The sequence below is a fragment of the Chlamydotis macqueenii genome, chromosome 1, assembly GCF_036417535.1.
Source record: "Chlamydotis macqueenii isolate bChlMac1 chromosome 1, bChlMac1.mat, whole genome shotgun sequence".
NCBI lineage: Eukaryota > Metazoa > Chordata > Aves > Otidiformes > Otididae > Chlamydotis > Chlamydotis macqueenii.
This window is the reverse complement of record NC_141556.1, coordinates 41,082,239-41,099,848: the sequence shown is the minus strand read 5'-3', so window position 1 is coordinate 41,099,848 and position 17,610 is coordinate 41,082,239. Positions and strand designations below refer to the sequence as shown.

Below are 17,610 nucleotides of genomic sequence, written 5' to 3'. Positions count from 1 at the left end.
CCTGTATGTTGTTTGTCTGTCTGTTTTGCAACCTGTCTACTGTATTCTCCATCTGTCTCCATAAAGCACAGAGATACTGTTAAAATGCCCCCCCTCTTTTAAGGTTAACTAAGGACATTTTTCTCCTTTTCTCTTTTTTTTTTTTTTCGTATGGACTATACTTATGTGTATAGATACAAATATATATATTTTTCAAGTGCAAGTTAGTATCGTCTAGACTAACTCGTGTGAGCACTCTGAAGATTTTTCAAGTGGGATTTAGTATCGGCTTTACAGTACTGACTGGTTGCCTATTGCATCAATCTTCCTCCTAGCAACCGGCATTCATTACAATTTTGAAAGTTTATCTCTTCTAGTGGCTTTTTCATTCAATATTAACTTCTGTTTATGCAACAGGACAAATGCAATAGCAGAATTCATGTTCTGGGCTGGTGAGGAAAAATTGCACTAAAATGTAGAGTTTTAGAACTACATGGGGAAGACTATAACAACCCAAATCTTAAGAGATCCTTGATATTTTTGAATAATCCTTGATTGTCATGTTTTATTTTTTGTTAGGAAAAGAAATATAACTTATTGTTGACCATGTAACATGTTCTTCTGTACATAGCCTAGCCCAATAGCATGATCTGCATGTCAGTATTCTTGTACAATAATGTATTTATCAAAATATAAATTTCTGATATTTAGAGATGTACATTGATTTAGTTTTGGTAAAATATTGTCAATAGAGAGATAATTGCAAACAGCTTTTAGCAAAGGAATTAATATAATATCTGGTGCTGCTGTTATATTAACTACAGTGTTGTACAGAATTTATCATGGATTTTTGACTGCTGAAAAAGGGACAATGGAATTTAGCCATACCAAGGACTGTACTGGAAAGAGACTGCTGCTGCTGAATGGGCCCTGATAAACAACTCACGCCTTGAGGAGGTCACTGAGACTTTACATGGGAAGTAGAGCTTGTTAAAGAAGATTAAAGACTGCTTGTAATTACTGCTGCCAGGGGAAGGGGTGACTAGTCACTGTTGATGAGTCAGCTGTAAATAAAACGTATGTGCATGGAATATCAGTTTTTATCTATATCAAGGAAAGCTGAATTCAAGTCATCATTGCTAAGGCTCCATGCAAAGACCCACACCCCTGTGTGTATTCTTCCTGGTTCCTGCAGTAAGTTGTGCTGTGGATCATTCAAAGACACACACTTAATAATGATAGTGATGTAAACTACATCTGTCTTGACTTCTATCATAATAATAGTATATTTTGCAAAGGTCACAAATATGAACAGAGTAGGTTTGCATAAGTCCTTGCTTTCTCAGTTTGCCATGACCTATATTTGTATGAATTCTAGAGTACATGCCAAGTCTAAAGTTTACTTTTCACTTTGATAACTGAAATGTGACTGCAGACAGACATCACTGACTTTGTTCACAGCACACAGTCTTTCATTGTTACCTCAAACTATAAGTATTATGAGAAATAAAATTCTGGCAGCAAGACTATTTTGTTTTTTTTTTTTTCAGTGTTGCAAACTCAACATCAATAAGTATAAAAGTTGTATTAAAATTATATCCTACAAATGTATATTTTACATAAAAGAGATATTCTTTGATCAGTTACTTTCTGTGATTTTTGTGGTAGATGGATCTAGTCTATTCTATGTTTATGAGGCATTGTAGTGCTACGATGTGGTAATTATGTTCTCTCCATCCTATTCAGTGGGAAATTCTCCAGAACTGTTTTGTCACCCTGGTGTCCCGATTGTAGGGACCTGTCCCAGTTGTGAAACTCTGTATCGTGGAACTTCTGTGAACATGTCAAGGTGCATGCACAATCCTGGTGGAAACCAGTGGAAATGTAATACCTGAATTGGAGAATAAAAGGCAAAAGACCTGGGGAGGAACTTGGAATATATCTTCTGAAGTGGCTCATGCGCTTTCTTTAGCTGTATCGGTCCCCTGCCTGCCACTGGCCATCTCACTTCTCAAACCAGTTTCCTGGGGTACATGAGGAGCTAATTCAAAGATTAGCATGAGCTGGCTTCTAAAACAATTTAAAATCTTCCTTCTCGTTAATGACCCCATGCCTCGTGCGAAAGTTGTAATTGAGACAGATATTATCAGACTCAAGGTAGTTTTATTGCATCCTGGTGTGAAGTTAACCTAAAAAGGAGGTGATAAGTGGTTGATTAAAATTCCTAATCCAATCCTGTATTTGGGGCAACCACTGAAAGTTCCAAATACATGAGCAGAATTTCTGAGGGGTGAGGGAGCTGGTACAGCTGTACATGTGATCTGAGAGGCTGTTACCATGGTATTTTGGAATAGGTGCTTGAATGTAAGAAAGGTTCCAGAAAACAGGACAAAGAGCTGTTCAAGTTTTGGAAAATGTGTTATAGTGACTTACCATAAAAGCTCAATGTGCTGAGTTTGCCCAAAGGTTAAAAGTTGACTGGACTGTAACCTGTGAGCAGCACCCACATGAAGAAGAGGCGTAGTGGTTAACTAGGACAAGGCTCACAGCCAGCTCCAGTCACACAGGTCTGATGTCTGCTCTCAGGCACCTAGAGAGAGGTGTCTGGCTTTCCCCAGTGCTGTATGGGAATGGTGAGGAGCCCCAGACAGGCTGCAGACAAGGTAGTGTGTTGTACTGGGCAAGAATGCAGAAAACACTGCTGGCCAGATGGTGTCTGACATCTACTGTTTCCGGATGGTAAGGTGCTAAAGCCTGGATGGACCTCCACTGACACAAGAGCCCAGAATATCCTGATTGCAGCTACTTATTTTTCCCCTACAGAACCAAACCCATGTTTCTTTTACAACACACCTGGAGGACAAGCTGATGGTGAGTCTGTTAACTATTTGTTTGTCTTGGGACTACAACCCAAATCTGACTGTGCTAAGAGGAAGAGCTGGCTCAGCCACCAGCCCTCAAAGCCCTCTCCTGTTCTTCCCCTGCTTCTGGGCCCAGGAAAGGTGAGGAAAGTGCATTTTCGTGGGAGGTAGGCCACCAAGGTTTAACTTTCTCTAACTGAGGAAGGCTTTGAATCTTGACTTCACTGCTTCAGGGTAATGCAGTTCTTATGTCTCAGATACTTTGTAAAGGATGGGCAGCACGTTTACATTCACTTCCTCTTTTGGCCATCCTTTAAAAATAAATAGGTACAATGATCTTTTGTAAAGGACATCCTCACAGTGCAATGTGCTTATGCAGAGCAGATCTATCCGATCTCTCAGAGGCCTCCAGCCCTGCAAAAGCATAACTGTTCCTGAGGAAAGGAGTTTTGGGTCAAGCAAGAAGATGCTGTGTGAGTGTGAGTATCCTGTGGATCAAATACTCACCAAGGGCCAGTTCTGGGAATTTCCAGGCCTGCTTTAAGAGTTCAAAAGCTTACTTAATCCTCATATAACTCAGACTTGAGGGTTAAAAGTCAAAACTAGATAGAGCTGAACAACAATGAGTTTAGAAGCCATACATCCATTAAGACAATTTCCAAAGGCTGTTGCTCATTCACCTTCTATAATTGTGAAGTCAAAATGTCAAAAATGAGCATCTTTGTGAAAGCTAAACCAGTGAAACTGCAGGGTTGGAGCAGAGATCAAAAGCTGTGATGTATTATGGAGAAGAGCAGATTATGGGACCTTCAGATGCCAAATGCAGTTGTTGTTTTTATGGGGCCTCATCCAGCACTGAGAAAACATTACTGTTTCAGTGAATGCTGAGATGCTATATTATGAGTATTATAGATGTGTACTGTAAACTGGTGCCAGGATTGCTAAGAAGCATGCAGCTAATGATAATTAATATCATGCTGTGTGTCAGGGGGCTTTTTCATCTGTGAAAAAATTATTGTTCCTAAAAGTTCTCTTACAAAAAGGTCTGGATTAAATTAAAACTGTTAAACGAGGAGGAAATTTAAGGAAGCCTCTGTTCAGATGGGTTACTGAAAACTAGAGGGGAAGGGACCAATCTGACATGAGCAAACTTGCCTGCTTATTTAATGTAAAGATAAGAATTTTAAAAGTCATGAATGAATTAAACTATATGAAAGAGGAGGGTGTTTTATCATCAGAATAAATCATGCAGAAGTCAGATAAAGGAAATTGGAATGGAAAACTGCTACTAGAAAGAGAAAATGAATATATTAATATGCTGTACTACAAGCAGTGGCTTGAATGATTCCATAATAGAGCCTTTGAATACTAACTCAGTGAGAAGAAATTACCAAAAAAAAAAAAAAGGAAAGGTTTCTATCAAGTTAAAGTTATCAGAAATATTAATATTTTTATAATACATTATTTTCCCCTTGGAGACACTTGTTATTTATTTAATTTCTAAAGAGACAAGTTATTTTAAAAATAGTTTTAAAGTTGAGAGCTGGCTCATGAGCAAATATTGAGATCTTTGTGTTGGTGTTGGGTACCTAGCTGGTGTGCCAATACTAGCATTTCCCTCCTGCTTAACTGAATATCCCTGGGACATGTTGAAATGGCAGAGGTACTTGATTACTGGCCCCGGAGACACAGGTCTCTCACACACCATCTCCGTGGAAACTCAGGGGTGCACTCCAGCCAGATGTGATTGGTTCAGAGCTCCTCGCTCTGTGGCACAGACTGCAGAAGCACCCCGAGCCATGGTCTACATGTGGCTTCTGATTGCCTTCTGGCAAAATACGCATGCTTCCCCCGCCCTCTGCAACCTCCTCCCTAAAACCCAACCTTCTGTCGCTTGCATTTTTTTCTAAGGAGCATGTTGATGAACAGCTGACAGATTTCAGACTCATACTTTCACAGCTTCACATTCACAGATGGCAATAATCTAGCATATTTTTTAAAAAGAATTTGGAGGTGGACACTTTTTGAGAATTTGGCACCAAAATGTTATGCGTTTCATTTAACATCTCCTGTATTATTTGCAGGTGGAAGACTGGAGATCAATTTAAGACCAGGGTCATAGCTAGGCTGTACTGAAACTTTCAGGATGTGTTCATTTTATATTCTGCATCTGGTTAGAGCATCACTGCATTTTACTGTCACGTGAAGCTTTCAGTTTTCTCCCCACATGGGATTTAGAGATAAGATGCCAGGGCAAGTCTTACTGTTTTAAGTTAAATGTTTTCTCTATAGAATGGTTGTGACTCCTATAGGACGGTAAAGGTGAATTGTAATATGAAGAAAAAGATACCACTTGGGAAATACTGAGGATGGCTGTAATCCATCTTTCTCTTGCAGAATGGTACAGGTACCCTTTCTTTAAAACACGGAAAGCAGACGATTTTGTGTCGGCCTCCTCAGAGCAGCATTAGACCTGCTTAAGATAATGAACTACTAAAAGAAGAAAGTGGAAGTTGTTGCCCTTGACCTTAACACAGCTTACTTGCAAAAGCAGCAAGATCAGACTTATTTAAGAAGCTTGGCCTTTGCAGTGAAACAATGAAAAGCTCCATCAGTCTGAAGAATAGCAAACCATAGCCACTTTATCCTATTAGGCTGATGCTAAATGTAGAATGGATTTTCAGTTTCTTACAGGGATTTCCTTGCTTTGTAACTAAATGCAGCACCAGGGTTTTATGAAAATCTTATTTTCTTCCTGCCTATGAAAATTGTTGGTACAATGCAGTGTTTGGCACTCTGAAAGTCTTAAAATGATGCTATTGTTTAGTAGTACTTTTTGCATTTTGCTGGCATGAAAAATCAGGTTCCTTCTGAACTGGAACACCGGAAAGGGGGTTAGAGGGAGCACTGAAGGACCATGATTTTCTTGAACTCTTATGAAATCTGCCACATGTAACTGTGACCACACAGAAGTGAAAATATGCACCTTTCCCTGTGTCAGTGTCTTGACACTGACTGTAACTTTTCCCGTCCTGAAACTCCTCTTCTTAGTTTTGGCTGGAACTCATAGCAACAAAATTAATTTAGTTACTTCTGTTTATAACCTCTACTTAACCCTTAATAAGTTTGCTTTAAATATGTGAATAATGGAGCAATTATAGAGCTTAGCAGCACTAGGACTGAGCTCGGAGAAGAACTTATGCCCAAACTTAATAAGTTCCCCTGTAATTATTGAAGAATATTGAAGAATTATTGTATTGAGAAGAGTTTTCTCAGTACAGGACATGATCAGAACAAGCTCCCAGCATGAAATGGCCTCACTGAAATAAATGGCAAAATTGTCCTTGGCTTGCTTAAGGGAGACTAGGTCTTGGGAAGAAACTGGTTTATGTCATGGACATTTATCACTAACATCTTAGTATTCAAACATATTTCCACTGAAGTAATAGTGATAATAATTAATTAAGTGCCTGTGCTTTGTCTCGGTGGTCACTGTTTCTGATTTGAGTACAAGTAGCTGGAAGGTCCAACCTCCCTGCCCACCAATGCAGGAGCGAGGAGGAGAAGGCGATTGTCACCTCCCCACCCAACTCACCCACAGGGTGAGCAGCAACACCTGTCCTGTCCATGCCTGGTGCCTACTCCAGGCAAGATTCTTGGCTTTCGCCAGAGCTAATGAAGACAGATCAAGCACCTCCAGAAAGTAGTTTTACCCATATCTTAGATAGCTCTTTCAGCATGGGTCAAATTGATCTCTGTGAGAGCCTGGTGACAGAATAAGTAGCCGGACCTTTCTCCATCCTGTTCCAGAGGCAGAGGCTCAGAGCGGAGGAAAGGTGCCTCTGCTCCAGTGCCTGCCCCTCCTGGTGCTTTGCCTGCTCTCCCAGATCTGTGATGCTGAGACTGCTTCATGAACATTTCTCCATCCACTGCCCCAGAAATAGTTTCTTTGTCAGCACTTGCGTTCTTCCCGGAAGAGGAAGGGAGTGTGCAATCAGAGCCTGCCCAGGAGGCAGCTCATGATCAGGTGTGTATGGGACTAATGTGTTCCCACACTGATGCCTAAGCTTTCTTCCTTTTTTTTTTTTTTTGTTGCCATAAATATGTCTCTGACTGAAGCCATATTATCACATGAGCTCTGGATGTACTTCAAAACACTTATTGGCAGAGCATTTGGCTATCTGTGAAGCTTAAATAGAGTTTGTATTACTTGTTTGCTTTTTTTTTCCTTCTGCAGTCTCCTGAACCCACTGTGTAGATTACACTTCTTGTTTTCTTTGCACATGCCTTCACTGCTCTCCACCATCTGCAGCTCTCCTAGCTTCAACTCTGCCCATCCTGTATTCAGGACTTACCCACATGCCTCCTTTGCCTGCCTCTTCGTTACGGTACAGCTGTAGCCTGCCTGATTGCTTCTGGGAAGGGAAAAGGTAAGTGAATTTGGACCTTAATCACAAGGGTAGAGGAGTACAGGACTGAGTCTTCTCGTGAAGCTGACTGAAACATGTTGGAGATGTCACCTTATGCAGTTTGGTCCAGCCCAGCTTGGAATTAATTTACAGTTCTCTGCAGCTCCTTTTGTATGGCCACCACAGTCAGGAACATTAAATTCTGGAACCACAAAGTGCTGTCTAAAAGCAGCACAGCTGTCAAGGAAGAGCAGTCTTCAACTGGTATATGGCCAGTGCCAGGGACACTGCAGAGGGACATGCCAAAAAACAGATAAGAGATGATTGCTTAGAAACCAAATTCAGAAATTAGATTTTCCAACCACATATTCACTGAACTATTGATTTACCAATCAATATAATAGTACTGAGCAGAATGATTGGAGTGCTGAATATATTGTCATTTATCAAAAATAATGTCAAATACTGACATAATTCTTTCTGCCCTTTTTTAAGGCTTCCTGTAATACTGAATTTCCTTCAGGCCTGAAGGTAAATACAATGAAAATACGTGCATTAGCTAAATTAATGTCAGGGAATAAACATCCCTCAAAGGTAACTATAAGAATTTACTTTAAGAAACATTCTCATATGCTAGTCCTAGACAAAAGCTGTTAATTAAGTTTTATTCATAGTCCTCATTACCCTTCAAATAGGGAATAATTTCTAGACTTCTACTGTCTTTTATTACTGGGAAGTCTGTTTTATTTATCTGTAACTGGTAAGTTTTTGATTCAGTCATTCCTGTATTGCCTGCATCTATTTAAAATTACTAGACAACCTGTGTTATGTACTTCCCCAAGTTTTCAGATGAGATGTTTTGTACATGACTGGCAGGGCAGGCAGACATGCTTAGCAACAGAGATGCTCCAGGTTAATGGTCTGTAGTTCTGTCCTGGTTTCAGCAGGGATGGAGTTAATTTTCCTCTCAGTAGCCAGTGTGTTTTGGATTTCGGATGTGAAGAATGTTGATAAACACACTGATGATGTGAGTTGTTGCTAATGAGACCAAGGACACTGTCTGGCTTTCCGGGCCTCACTAATGTGCAGGTGCAGGAAGCTGGAAGAGATACAGATAGAATAATTGACCCAAACTGGCCAAAGAGAGTATTCCATGCCATAAACGTCATGCTCAGTATATAGGTGGGGATTGCCCAGGGTGGGGCATATCTCTCTTTCTCTCTCTCCCTCTTGCTCCTTTCCTTGCTTCTTGGTTTTTCATTTCCACGATCACTGCTTGGGACAGGCTGTATCGGTCATTGGGACATCAGGTGGTGAGAAATCGTGCCTTGTTCATTTTGTATATATTAATATCCTTCTGTTATTTTTGTAGTTTTCCTTTGCTATTCTAGTAAACTGTCTTCATCTAAACATACGAGTTTTCCTTTCTTCCCAGTTCTCTCCCCCATCCTGCTGGGGAGCGGGAAGGTGAGCAAGAAACTGTGTGGTGACCAGGGCCAAACCACTATAGTATTTTTGGCACCCAGCGGCGGGCACGAAGGAGCCCAGCTAGATCAGCTGGGAGATCATTACACTTAAATCGGAGGATCCAAGTTTTGAGCACCCGGTCAGGCCCGAAGGGTTGAGATAAGGACAGATTTGAACACAGTGGATTGAAACAGATTTGTTACAAGCATTCATTATGCTGGTTTGGTCATCACTGGCCACAATGGTGTTTTATTTGATCTCAGAGTTGGTTTTAGAGCTGTATTGGGCAGCACCTTACTTGCTGCTGTTTGTTGGTGTTCATGCATAGCTTATCTATTCTGGGATTAAAGGTATCATTCTGCTGTGTGTGTGGCACTGACTGGTTTGATGAGATCACTGGTAGTGGGACTGGTTTCATACTTGCATTCAATGGTGGTGGGTGAAGCGACTCCTGTCAGGCATGAAGGACAGGTATTTCTTCAAGGAAGATATTATATGCCACCCAAGCAAGTGGACCACCATGGAGAGAGGTATCCAGTTTTTGAGGGAATTAGCTGTTTGGGAGCTGATTTATTGTAACCTAGATGACCCATGGACATCGGTAGATCCAGATGAAATCAAATGTTCCCGACGCATGTGGCAGAAGTTTGTACAGAGTGCACCATCATCATATGTCAATTCCTTGGCAACAATGAGTTGGGAAGATGGTGAAGCACCACCAACCACCAGAGTGGCTAACCAACTCCAACAATATGAGGACAATCTCTCTTCCCTACTACAGACCTGTGTCTCGGCTGCGGAAAGACTGACTGAAAGATCTGAAAGTCTGTTCAAAGAATTGTTTCAGAAACTCAAAGAGGATTGGTCTTACTCCCCACCTGCATGGACAGTATGTCAGCTATTAGAAGAAGATCTCACCCTGCTCAAGAAAAATGGTACACACAACAAGATACCCTGTGTGACCAAGGAGAGGACATGAGGAAGTGGGATGGAAAACCTACCTTGGGGTAGATTTTCCCTTGGGGAAAAACAATCTCAAATAGAGGTTCTCCCAGGAAAACTGCTGCTCCAGTCTCCAGTGGGCAGTTCCCCAGGTAGCGTAGAAGGGCTGATCTCACCTCTAATCCTATGGAAGGGACTTCTGATTCATATTAAGAAAAGGTGAGTAGAAAATACTATAAATGGGATTAGAGGGGCCCTGCTTTTAGCCGGGTGGAGGAGAGGGACAACAGAGTTTACTGTATAGATTCAATGGCCTGGCACATGAGACCCACAAGAGTATAAGGCTCTAGTAGACACTGGTGCACAGTGTACCCTAACACCATCAAGCTATAAAGGGGCAGAACCCATTTGTATTTCTGGAGTGACAGGAGAATCCCAACAGCTGACTGTACTGGAGGCCGAATTGAGTGTGACTGGGAATGAGTGGCAAAAGCACCCCACAGTGGCTGTCCCAGATGCTCTGTGCATCCTTGGTATAGACTACCTTAGAAGTGGGTATTTCAAGGACCCAAAAGGGCACTGGTGGGCTTTTGGTTTAGGCACAATGGAGATGGAGGAAATTAAATGTCTGTCTGCCTCGCCTGGTCTCTCGGAGGACCCTTCTCTTGTGGGGATGCTGAGGGTCAAAGAACAACAGGTACCAATTGCTACCACCACTGTGCAGTAGCAACAGTATCACACCTCTGTGGTATGGAGGATGATGGCTGAAATATAAATATGGAGAGGTCTAGCAGATTGATTACATCACACTCCCATAAACCCGCTAAGGCAAGCACGATGTGCTTACAATGGTGGAAGAAACCACTGGGTGGGGGTGGCTAGAGACGTATCTTCTACCCCAAAACACCATCCTAGGCCTTGAAAAGCAAGTTCTTTAGTGACATGGCACTCCAGAAATAACTGAGTCAGACAACAGGACTCTTTTCCAAAACAACCTCAGACACCTGGGCCAAAGAGCACGGCATTCAGTGGGTATATCACATCCCGTATCGCGCACAGCCTCTGGAAAAATCGAATGGTACAATGGACTGCTGAAAACTACACTGAGAGCAGTGGTTGGTGGAACATTCAAAAATTGAGATAAACATTTAGCAAAAGCCACCTGGTTAGTCAACACTTGGGGATCCACCAGTCAAGCTGGCCCGGCCCAATCAGAACTTTTACATACTGTAGAAGGGGATAAAGTCCCCTGGTAAAGCCACTCATGGGATTGCTTTTGCCCAAGGACTTGGGTGTACTTGGTGGGTGATGCAGGAGGATGGGGAAGTTCAATGTGTACCTCAAGGAAATTTGAGTTTAGGTGAAAATACTTAATAATCTGAACTGTATGTCATAATTTCTATAGTTTTTCTATGTCATGTCAAAGGTATTGCAGCAAGAATCACCCTGATCAGTGAAGAATGAACTTTAATGAAACTGAGCGAGGTGTAGGGGTGATGGAACCAGAACTGGCACCCAAAAACTTCCTCAAGATCAACAACTTCAACTTGCAGACCATGACCATGATACACCAGATGTACCAGATGCAGCATGCACCAACCCCAGACTGCATACCATCTCTCCTATCCTGAGAGACTGTTATGATAGATGGAGCCCAAAGCTGTGGACTAAATGAACTCAACAGACTTTGGAGGGATGGCCCATAGATTGAGGGAGTGTTATCTGTGTGTGTTTATATATATATAAGCATGACGTAGATGGTATGGGATAAGAGGTGGATACACATTGGCTACTGAGAGGAAAATTAACTCCATCCCTGCCAAAACCAGGACAAGTTCACTGCAGTTTGTTGGGGTGATTTGTGGGGCTGATTTTGCCTCAGTGGGGCTGTTACTACCATGTCTAGCCTAAGGGAAGGGGCTAGGACTGCAGCTGTCTGACTCCCCATAAAGGTTTCAGCAGGCAGAGCTGAGAGGTGCCAGCATGGACATCCTCTGCAGGGCACAGCTCTGGTGTTACACCTTCATGGCCAACAGCATTGCCAACACCCTTTCAGGTCCTGGATCTGGTTTCACGCCTGCAGCCGGCCGCCTTGTTTGGGTCCCAGCAGCGGTGTGCGGGGTAAGCACAACAGCATTCAAACCTTAACACTAAACTCTGCAATCCCAGGGAGAAGTTTTAGTGAGTCAACTGGAACATAGTGTCTGCCCAAGAAGCAGTGTTATGTGACAGCCATAACATGGCTGCAGGGTGGGTCTCTGTCCTCTTCTCCTAAGGATTTAATGAGGGTGTTTTTCTCCTGTGTGGTGGGCTTTGCTCAGGGAGCTGCTGGTGGGGAAGCAGAGCTGTGCAGCAAGCGCTCAACATGTTGCAGCGCTCTCATTTTTCCCCTCCACCTCCACTACTTCACAGGAAAGTTGCATCATCACAAAAATGTTTGAATAATGCCACATCTTGGTGTTCTGCAGTATCATGTGCTCGCTGTAAACTGTAAATTGTACCACATGGCACAAGGCAGTGGGAGGCAGAGGATCTTCTCCAAATCTCTCTGTAGGAGTATGCCTTTGGGAGCTCAGGTCTAAATTATTTTTTTTTCAGAGATAGAAAAGGAGTTTGTGTTTTTCCCCACTGGGGAGGTGGGTGGATTTGGAGGGTCATGCAGGTCCAGGTGGGCCTGAGAGGGGGACAGATGTGCACTGGATTATTCCTGTGTCCATGCATTGGCCTGCCTGCACCAACATCCAAGGGGCACCAACATCCAAGGACATGGAAGTGGACCATGCTGTGAGTGGTCCAAATCCGTCTCAGTGACCAAATCCCGTTGTTCCTCATCTGCCAGGCCTCTGTGTGTGGGCAGGAGGTGAGTGAGCTGTGCTGCACAAGGAGGTAGGCAGCCACAGAGGCTGCAGGTTGGTGGGGAGAGCTGCTGCCAGGACCTGAGTGCAGGTAAGGGGCAGTCCGGAGGGATACAGCATCACCACCCACTGCATGTCAGCTCCTGCTCACAGCCAGAAAGCTGTACCTCACTCCTCTCCAGTCCTCATGTTTTCTCTGTTAGGGCTGTATCAGGCTCCTACAGACCAAGGGAAAGCACAGAGCGTCCCCCAGGATGGAGGCACAGAGAAATATTTACTCCTTGGGTACCCTGGGTATGGGGAGATCCCCCTCTCCTGGTCAGCATCCAGCCATCAGCTACTCTCCTTCCTGCCGCATCTTGCCCCCATGCATCTCCAGCAGCTGGAAAATGAGAAACCACTGTGCATTTCTGGTCCTAATGAAGTTCTTTCTTCCTTCCCTGATATTTTATGCAATGCAGTGTCACCATGAAGGTGACACCAAGTACATTTGTCACCACAACCAGCCAAAAACAGTGTGGTCAAGCATAAGGCAAGGTTTGTTACATGGCTCCGTGGGCTAGATCTGGATTCTAGACCCCTAGAAATGCAGTTATTACGCATTTTGCACAAGGGATTGTGCTGGTTTTGGCTGGGATAGAGTTAATTTTCTTCATAAGAGCTAGTATGAGCTATTTTTTTTTTATTTGAGACCAAAACAGTGTTGATAACACACCCTTGTTTCGGTTGTTGATGAGCAGTGCTTGCAGAGCATCAAGGCCTTTTCTGCCTCTCACACCATCCCACCAGCGAGCAGGCTAGGGGTGCACAAGAGCTGGTAGGGGACACAGCTGGGACAGCTGAACCCAACTGACCAAAGGGATGTCCCACACCATATGATGTCATGCTCAGCAGAAAAAGCTTGAGGGGAGAGATTGCTGAGGCTGCAGTTGCTCGGGGACTGGCTGGGCATCAGTCAGCTGGTGGTGAGCAATTTTTGTGGGGGAGTTTTGTGCCACTTGGTTTTCCTGGTTTTGCTTTTATTTTGTGGGTTTTTTTTTTTTATTTTACTTGTTAAGCTGTCTTTGTCTCAAACCATGAGTTTTCCCACTTTTACATATTCTCCCAGAACTTGCTTTTGTTTGTGTTTGAGGTGATAGCAGGATTTGTTTGCTTGCTTGGATGTTTCTGCCTCCAATTAGTCAGGCTTAAATATCCAATTTAGCTCCTACACAGGAAATGTCTTTTTTTTTTTTTTAACATTTGTTCTTTCAAGACCAACTTGAGGCAGTTTAAGGAGACATCAAAAGCATGGCAGCTGGAGTAGAAATGCAAGTGCTGGCTCACAGTTTCGCAGCTGCGTGTGGTCTTGCCTCATCAGGATTACAAGGCTAACAGTGTTTCCAAATTAATTTTACATAACTTCAAATGGGTTTCTGTTAAAAAGCATATTAAAATAATACAAGTGACCACGTCTCCCCTCAAAGGATTTAAACAAAAAATGAACAAGGGAGGAATTATTTCCTTTCATTTGCACTGTGAATCTCAGGTAAGGGGTTTTATGGACAACAGACTTATTGTCAAACATCTAAGGAAGGAGCCTAGGTGCTCTCCCTCCTGTCAGTGTCTGACTTCTTTTTTCTTTTGCTTCAGAAGTCTTGAGTCCCCAGAGAAAGGCAGTGCCTGGCTATAGTGGGGGTTTTGAGCATGGGCGCTCTGGTCCTACAAGGTTCTGCCCTGCTGCTGGTCTACATAAGCTCCCTTGGGTGAAAACATCAGGCCATTCTGTTCTTTAGCCAGGGAAAAACAAACAGCACAGAGCAATGGATAAAAGCCAAGAGCCTAGCAATTAAGAGCTTGGGATTCACTGAAATCAATATTTGTTGTTTTTTTTTTTTAAAAAAAAAAGAACTTTTAGAAAAGACTAAATTTTTTTTATTACTCATCCACCGTATCTCAGACTCACATTGATCCTGGGGGTAAAAGAGGATAAGATGTAGTTGGAAAAAGCCCTTCCTTGTATGCACATCAAACACAACTGCTGTGAAGAAGCTGCTAGTCTCTTTGGTCACAGGTCACTCGGGAGGGTGGCTGATAACCTCTCCGATGTTGCCGCACACCGAGCTGCAGATGAGAAGGCCGCAGCGGGGCTGTGAGTGCTCAGGCACTGCCAGGGCTCGGGAGCTCCAGGGACTGCTAATTCCTCTGTCATGCTGTGCTAGCACGCAATAAAATTAAACTCTGTCCCCTCGAAAAAGGAAATTTTATCCTTCTCATCAGACAATGCAGCAAGTAGCACTTGTGAGTGTGAGTGCAGTGAGCAAAACATATGCAAATGGACTGCACATTTCAGAGCTTAGTTTGTTGTGCCAGGGGTTTCCATCACATCGTACACAGCTGCCGGGAAAGCACAGGGAAGGCACAACCCTGCCTGGCAGCTGACACCACTGGATTAGGCTAGTTGGTGCCCCAAATCAGCAAAGCCATGGCAGGAGACATCCCCTTCCTCTGGGGAAAGGCGTTTGCAGTTCAGGACAGGCTCTCTCAACACATTGGCTCTTAATCCCCACAGATTCCCTTCCCTCAGCATATGGGCAATTCACAACCTGCCACCAGCTTTAATTCGGACAAACTCATTCATTTTGCCTTTGGAAGCTGGCCTTGGTTTTTTTTTGGGGGGGAGCAAGGATGAAGAAAAGCTACAGCTGCAAAGCAGTACTGTGTAGCTTTGGAACACTGTTTGATATAACAGTTGTTCAAAAATTGTATTGACAAGGAAATCCCAGAAAAAATAACTTAAGGAAGCAAAATTCCTGTAATCTAATGGATGCTCATTAGTGCACTTCCTTAGTTTTCATCTCCTGAGTCTTTCAACAGAAAGATTCCTATTTACTGTTTATAAACAATCAAACTACAGTAATAACAAAAGTAGCCCTTTTCAATAATAATCACAAATGACTGATACTGTCTTTTTGTCATCTTGATCACACTGAGTTAATTTTTTCCCATCTAAATAAAAACTAGAAAAATAATTCATTTTTACTTTCTTTTAATATTTGACACTATCAAAATATACATCTTTCTCTTGTGGAGTAAAGAAACGGCTATACACTGGGGAGATACATATTTTCCCAACACTAATTTTTAACTGCTGGCATGTAAAGAAACGATAACACAATGTATTACTGGGCAATAATGAAAGAGGCAGCAACCGTGTTGTGTGGATGGTGTCCAGTGCTAAGAGTTCTTAACCTTTTTGCTTTCCTCTTTTGTGTATAAAACACTTAGTGAAAGTCATTCTAAGGTGATATTAACGTGAACTATTTTTAACAAGCTATGATATCAAGCTGAAAGTAGTCCATTGCATAAAAAGTCTTCATTGAACTTCCATTTCAACAAAGTTATTTTTGGATGCCGTATGTATTAGCCCTTTCCATTGAGGCTGCATTCAGCTGTCATTAATATCACTAAACATTTGCTGAATCTGCTTTAGCTTCTGAGTAAGCTGTTTCTGATCTAGTAGCTTTGACTCATTGGTCGTTCTGAAGAGGAACGGCACAGTGCTCCGTACATCGGTTCTATTTTAACCATGCAGAGGTTAACACGCTCCTCCTTGTCACGCCGACTCTCAGCACAGGCTGAATCTGAGCAGACAATGAGTGCTGCAGAGAGATGAGCTCTTCTGTTGCAAGTGTGTGATACACACCAACATTTTCACCAAAAAAAAAAAAAACAAAGTAGTTATTAAAATATTCAAACAACCCTAACTGGTATAAACTATATTGAAACACTCCTAATTGACATGAATACTGAATTTCTCTTCTATTCTTCTGTTCACATCATAGCCAACCTTGGCAGGGCAGAATAAGGAGCCCAAATCAGCCATCTGTGAGGCTGCTCCCCGGTCAGGGCATTATGGAGCAATGTCAAGAAACCTGCCTATATACTCTGGGGGAAAAAGAAAAAAAGAAAAAGCAAAAACCTAGCTCTCCACCTATGAAAAAGATTGGAAAGATTAGCTTTTCTGTCAGCCTTGCCCAAACCTCAGTGCAGCTTGTTCTCAGAACTTTATAAACAATCTCTCACGCAAATTGGCTACATCAAGAGTTTGTTTACAGTTTGACAAAAAGAAAACCTAGTGGATCACGGCCAGTGGAGAGAGCTGATACTAGTCCACTGACTGCAAAACTTGGGGATCAGTATAACATACATCAGATCAAGGTCCACCCAGACAGCGTCCCTGCTTTTGATGTGGGATGCGCATGGTTCACTTCTCTCTTTGGCCTCTAACTGTGGGTGTGAGAAGATCCAGATTGTTGCCATCATACACAGTTTATGTGTTTTTATCTCTCACTCTGCCTCTCAGCATGGAAACCTTATATAAATAAGATATAAAGCATATATATACTTTATACACAGCCTTTGATTTTCTGCCCACATTTCACGTACTACTCACCAGCAGCAAGCTAAGTTTAGAAGTAGGACTTTTCCAGAACACTCAAAAGAAAATGCACACTAGCTTGCAGGTTGGACTCAGGCACGTTTTTGTTCTTTTCCTCAAAACAGCACCAAAATAGCAGCTGCTTCCAGATTGTCAAACCAGAGTAGCCCAGTGCAATTTTCTTTTGAAATTGCAAAGATATGAAGAGCACTAATGCAAGAACAAGTAAATATCTATTACTTGTAATAGAAGACTGGAGCTAAAGATTAAGAAAAATAGAATTGCAGGAAAAAGCATTAGTGAATGCTGTCACGTGCAGACATCAGAAGCCAGTAACGCACAGTGTGCCAAAAGCATGCATCTTTGAAGTATGAAAGTATCTTTGTGCAGAGCAGGAAAAAAACAGCAAAGATACAAGAGAAAAAGAACATGCTGTGTCAAAGTTTTACTGTAACCCACTCATCCAGAGCGTGTCCCTGAAAAGATTAATGTCCTAGAAATGCAACCATGAAAGGAAATATAGATTACCAGTCTAACTCTGAAAGTGAAAAACAGTAAAGGAGTAAATGAAAAGCTAATAATTCAAGACTAAAACTTCAACTTGAAAGTTTAGCCTTTCTTATTGCTTTTGAGGATATAAACAGATACAGAAAATGATTTCCTGGAGTGGATCTGGG

General features: G+C 42.5%; 1 protein-coding gene across 7 annotated transcripts in view; it reads left to right on the top strand.

Moving 5' to 3' along the window:
• The window catches only part of KCNC2 (potassium voltage-gated channel subfamily C member 2), a 107,147-nt gene extending 105,227 nt beyond the window's left edge, over positions 1 to 1,920 (top strand). For 3 of the 7 annotated variants that reach the window (XM_086749495.1, XM_086749468.1, XM_086749446.1), the window contains one exon: positions 804 to 1,920. In XM_086749495.1, coding sequence (XP_086605621.1) covers positions 804 to 913 — 110 coding nt within the window. In that variant the 3' untranslated portion in view covers positions 914 to 1,920. Of the gene's footprint in view, positions 1 to 173 lie in introns of all 7 variants that reach the window. The other 4 variants (XM_086749502.1, XM_086749478.1, XM_086749450.1 and 1 more) reach the window with 2 other exon arrangements.
• Positions 1,921 to 17,610: the final 15,690 nt, after the last annotated feature.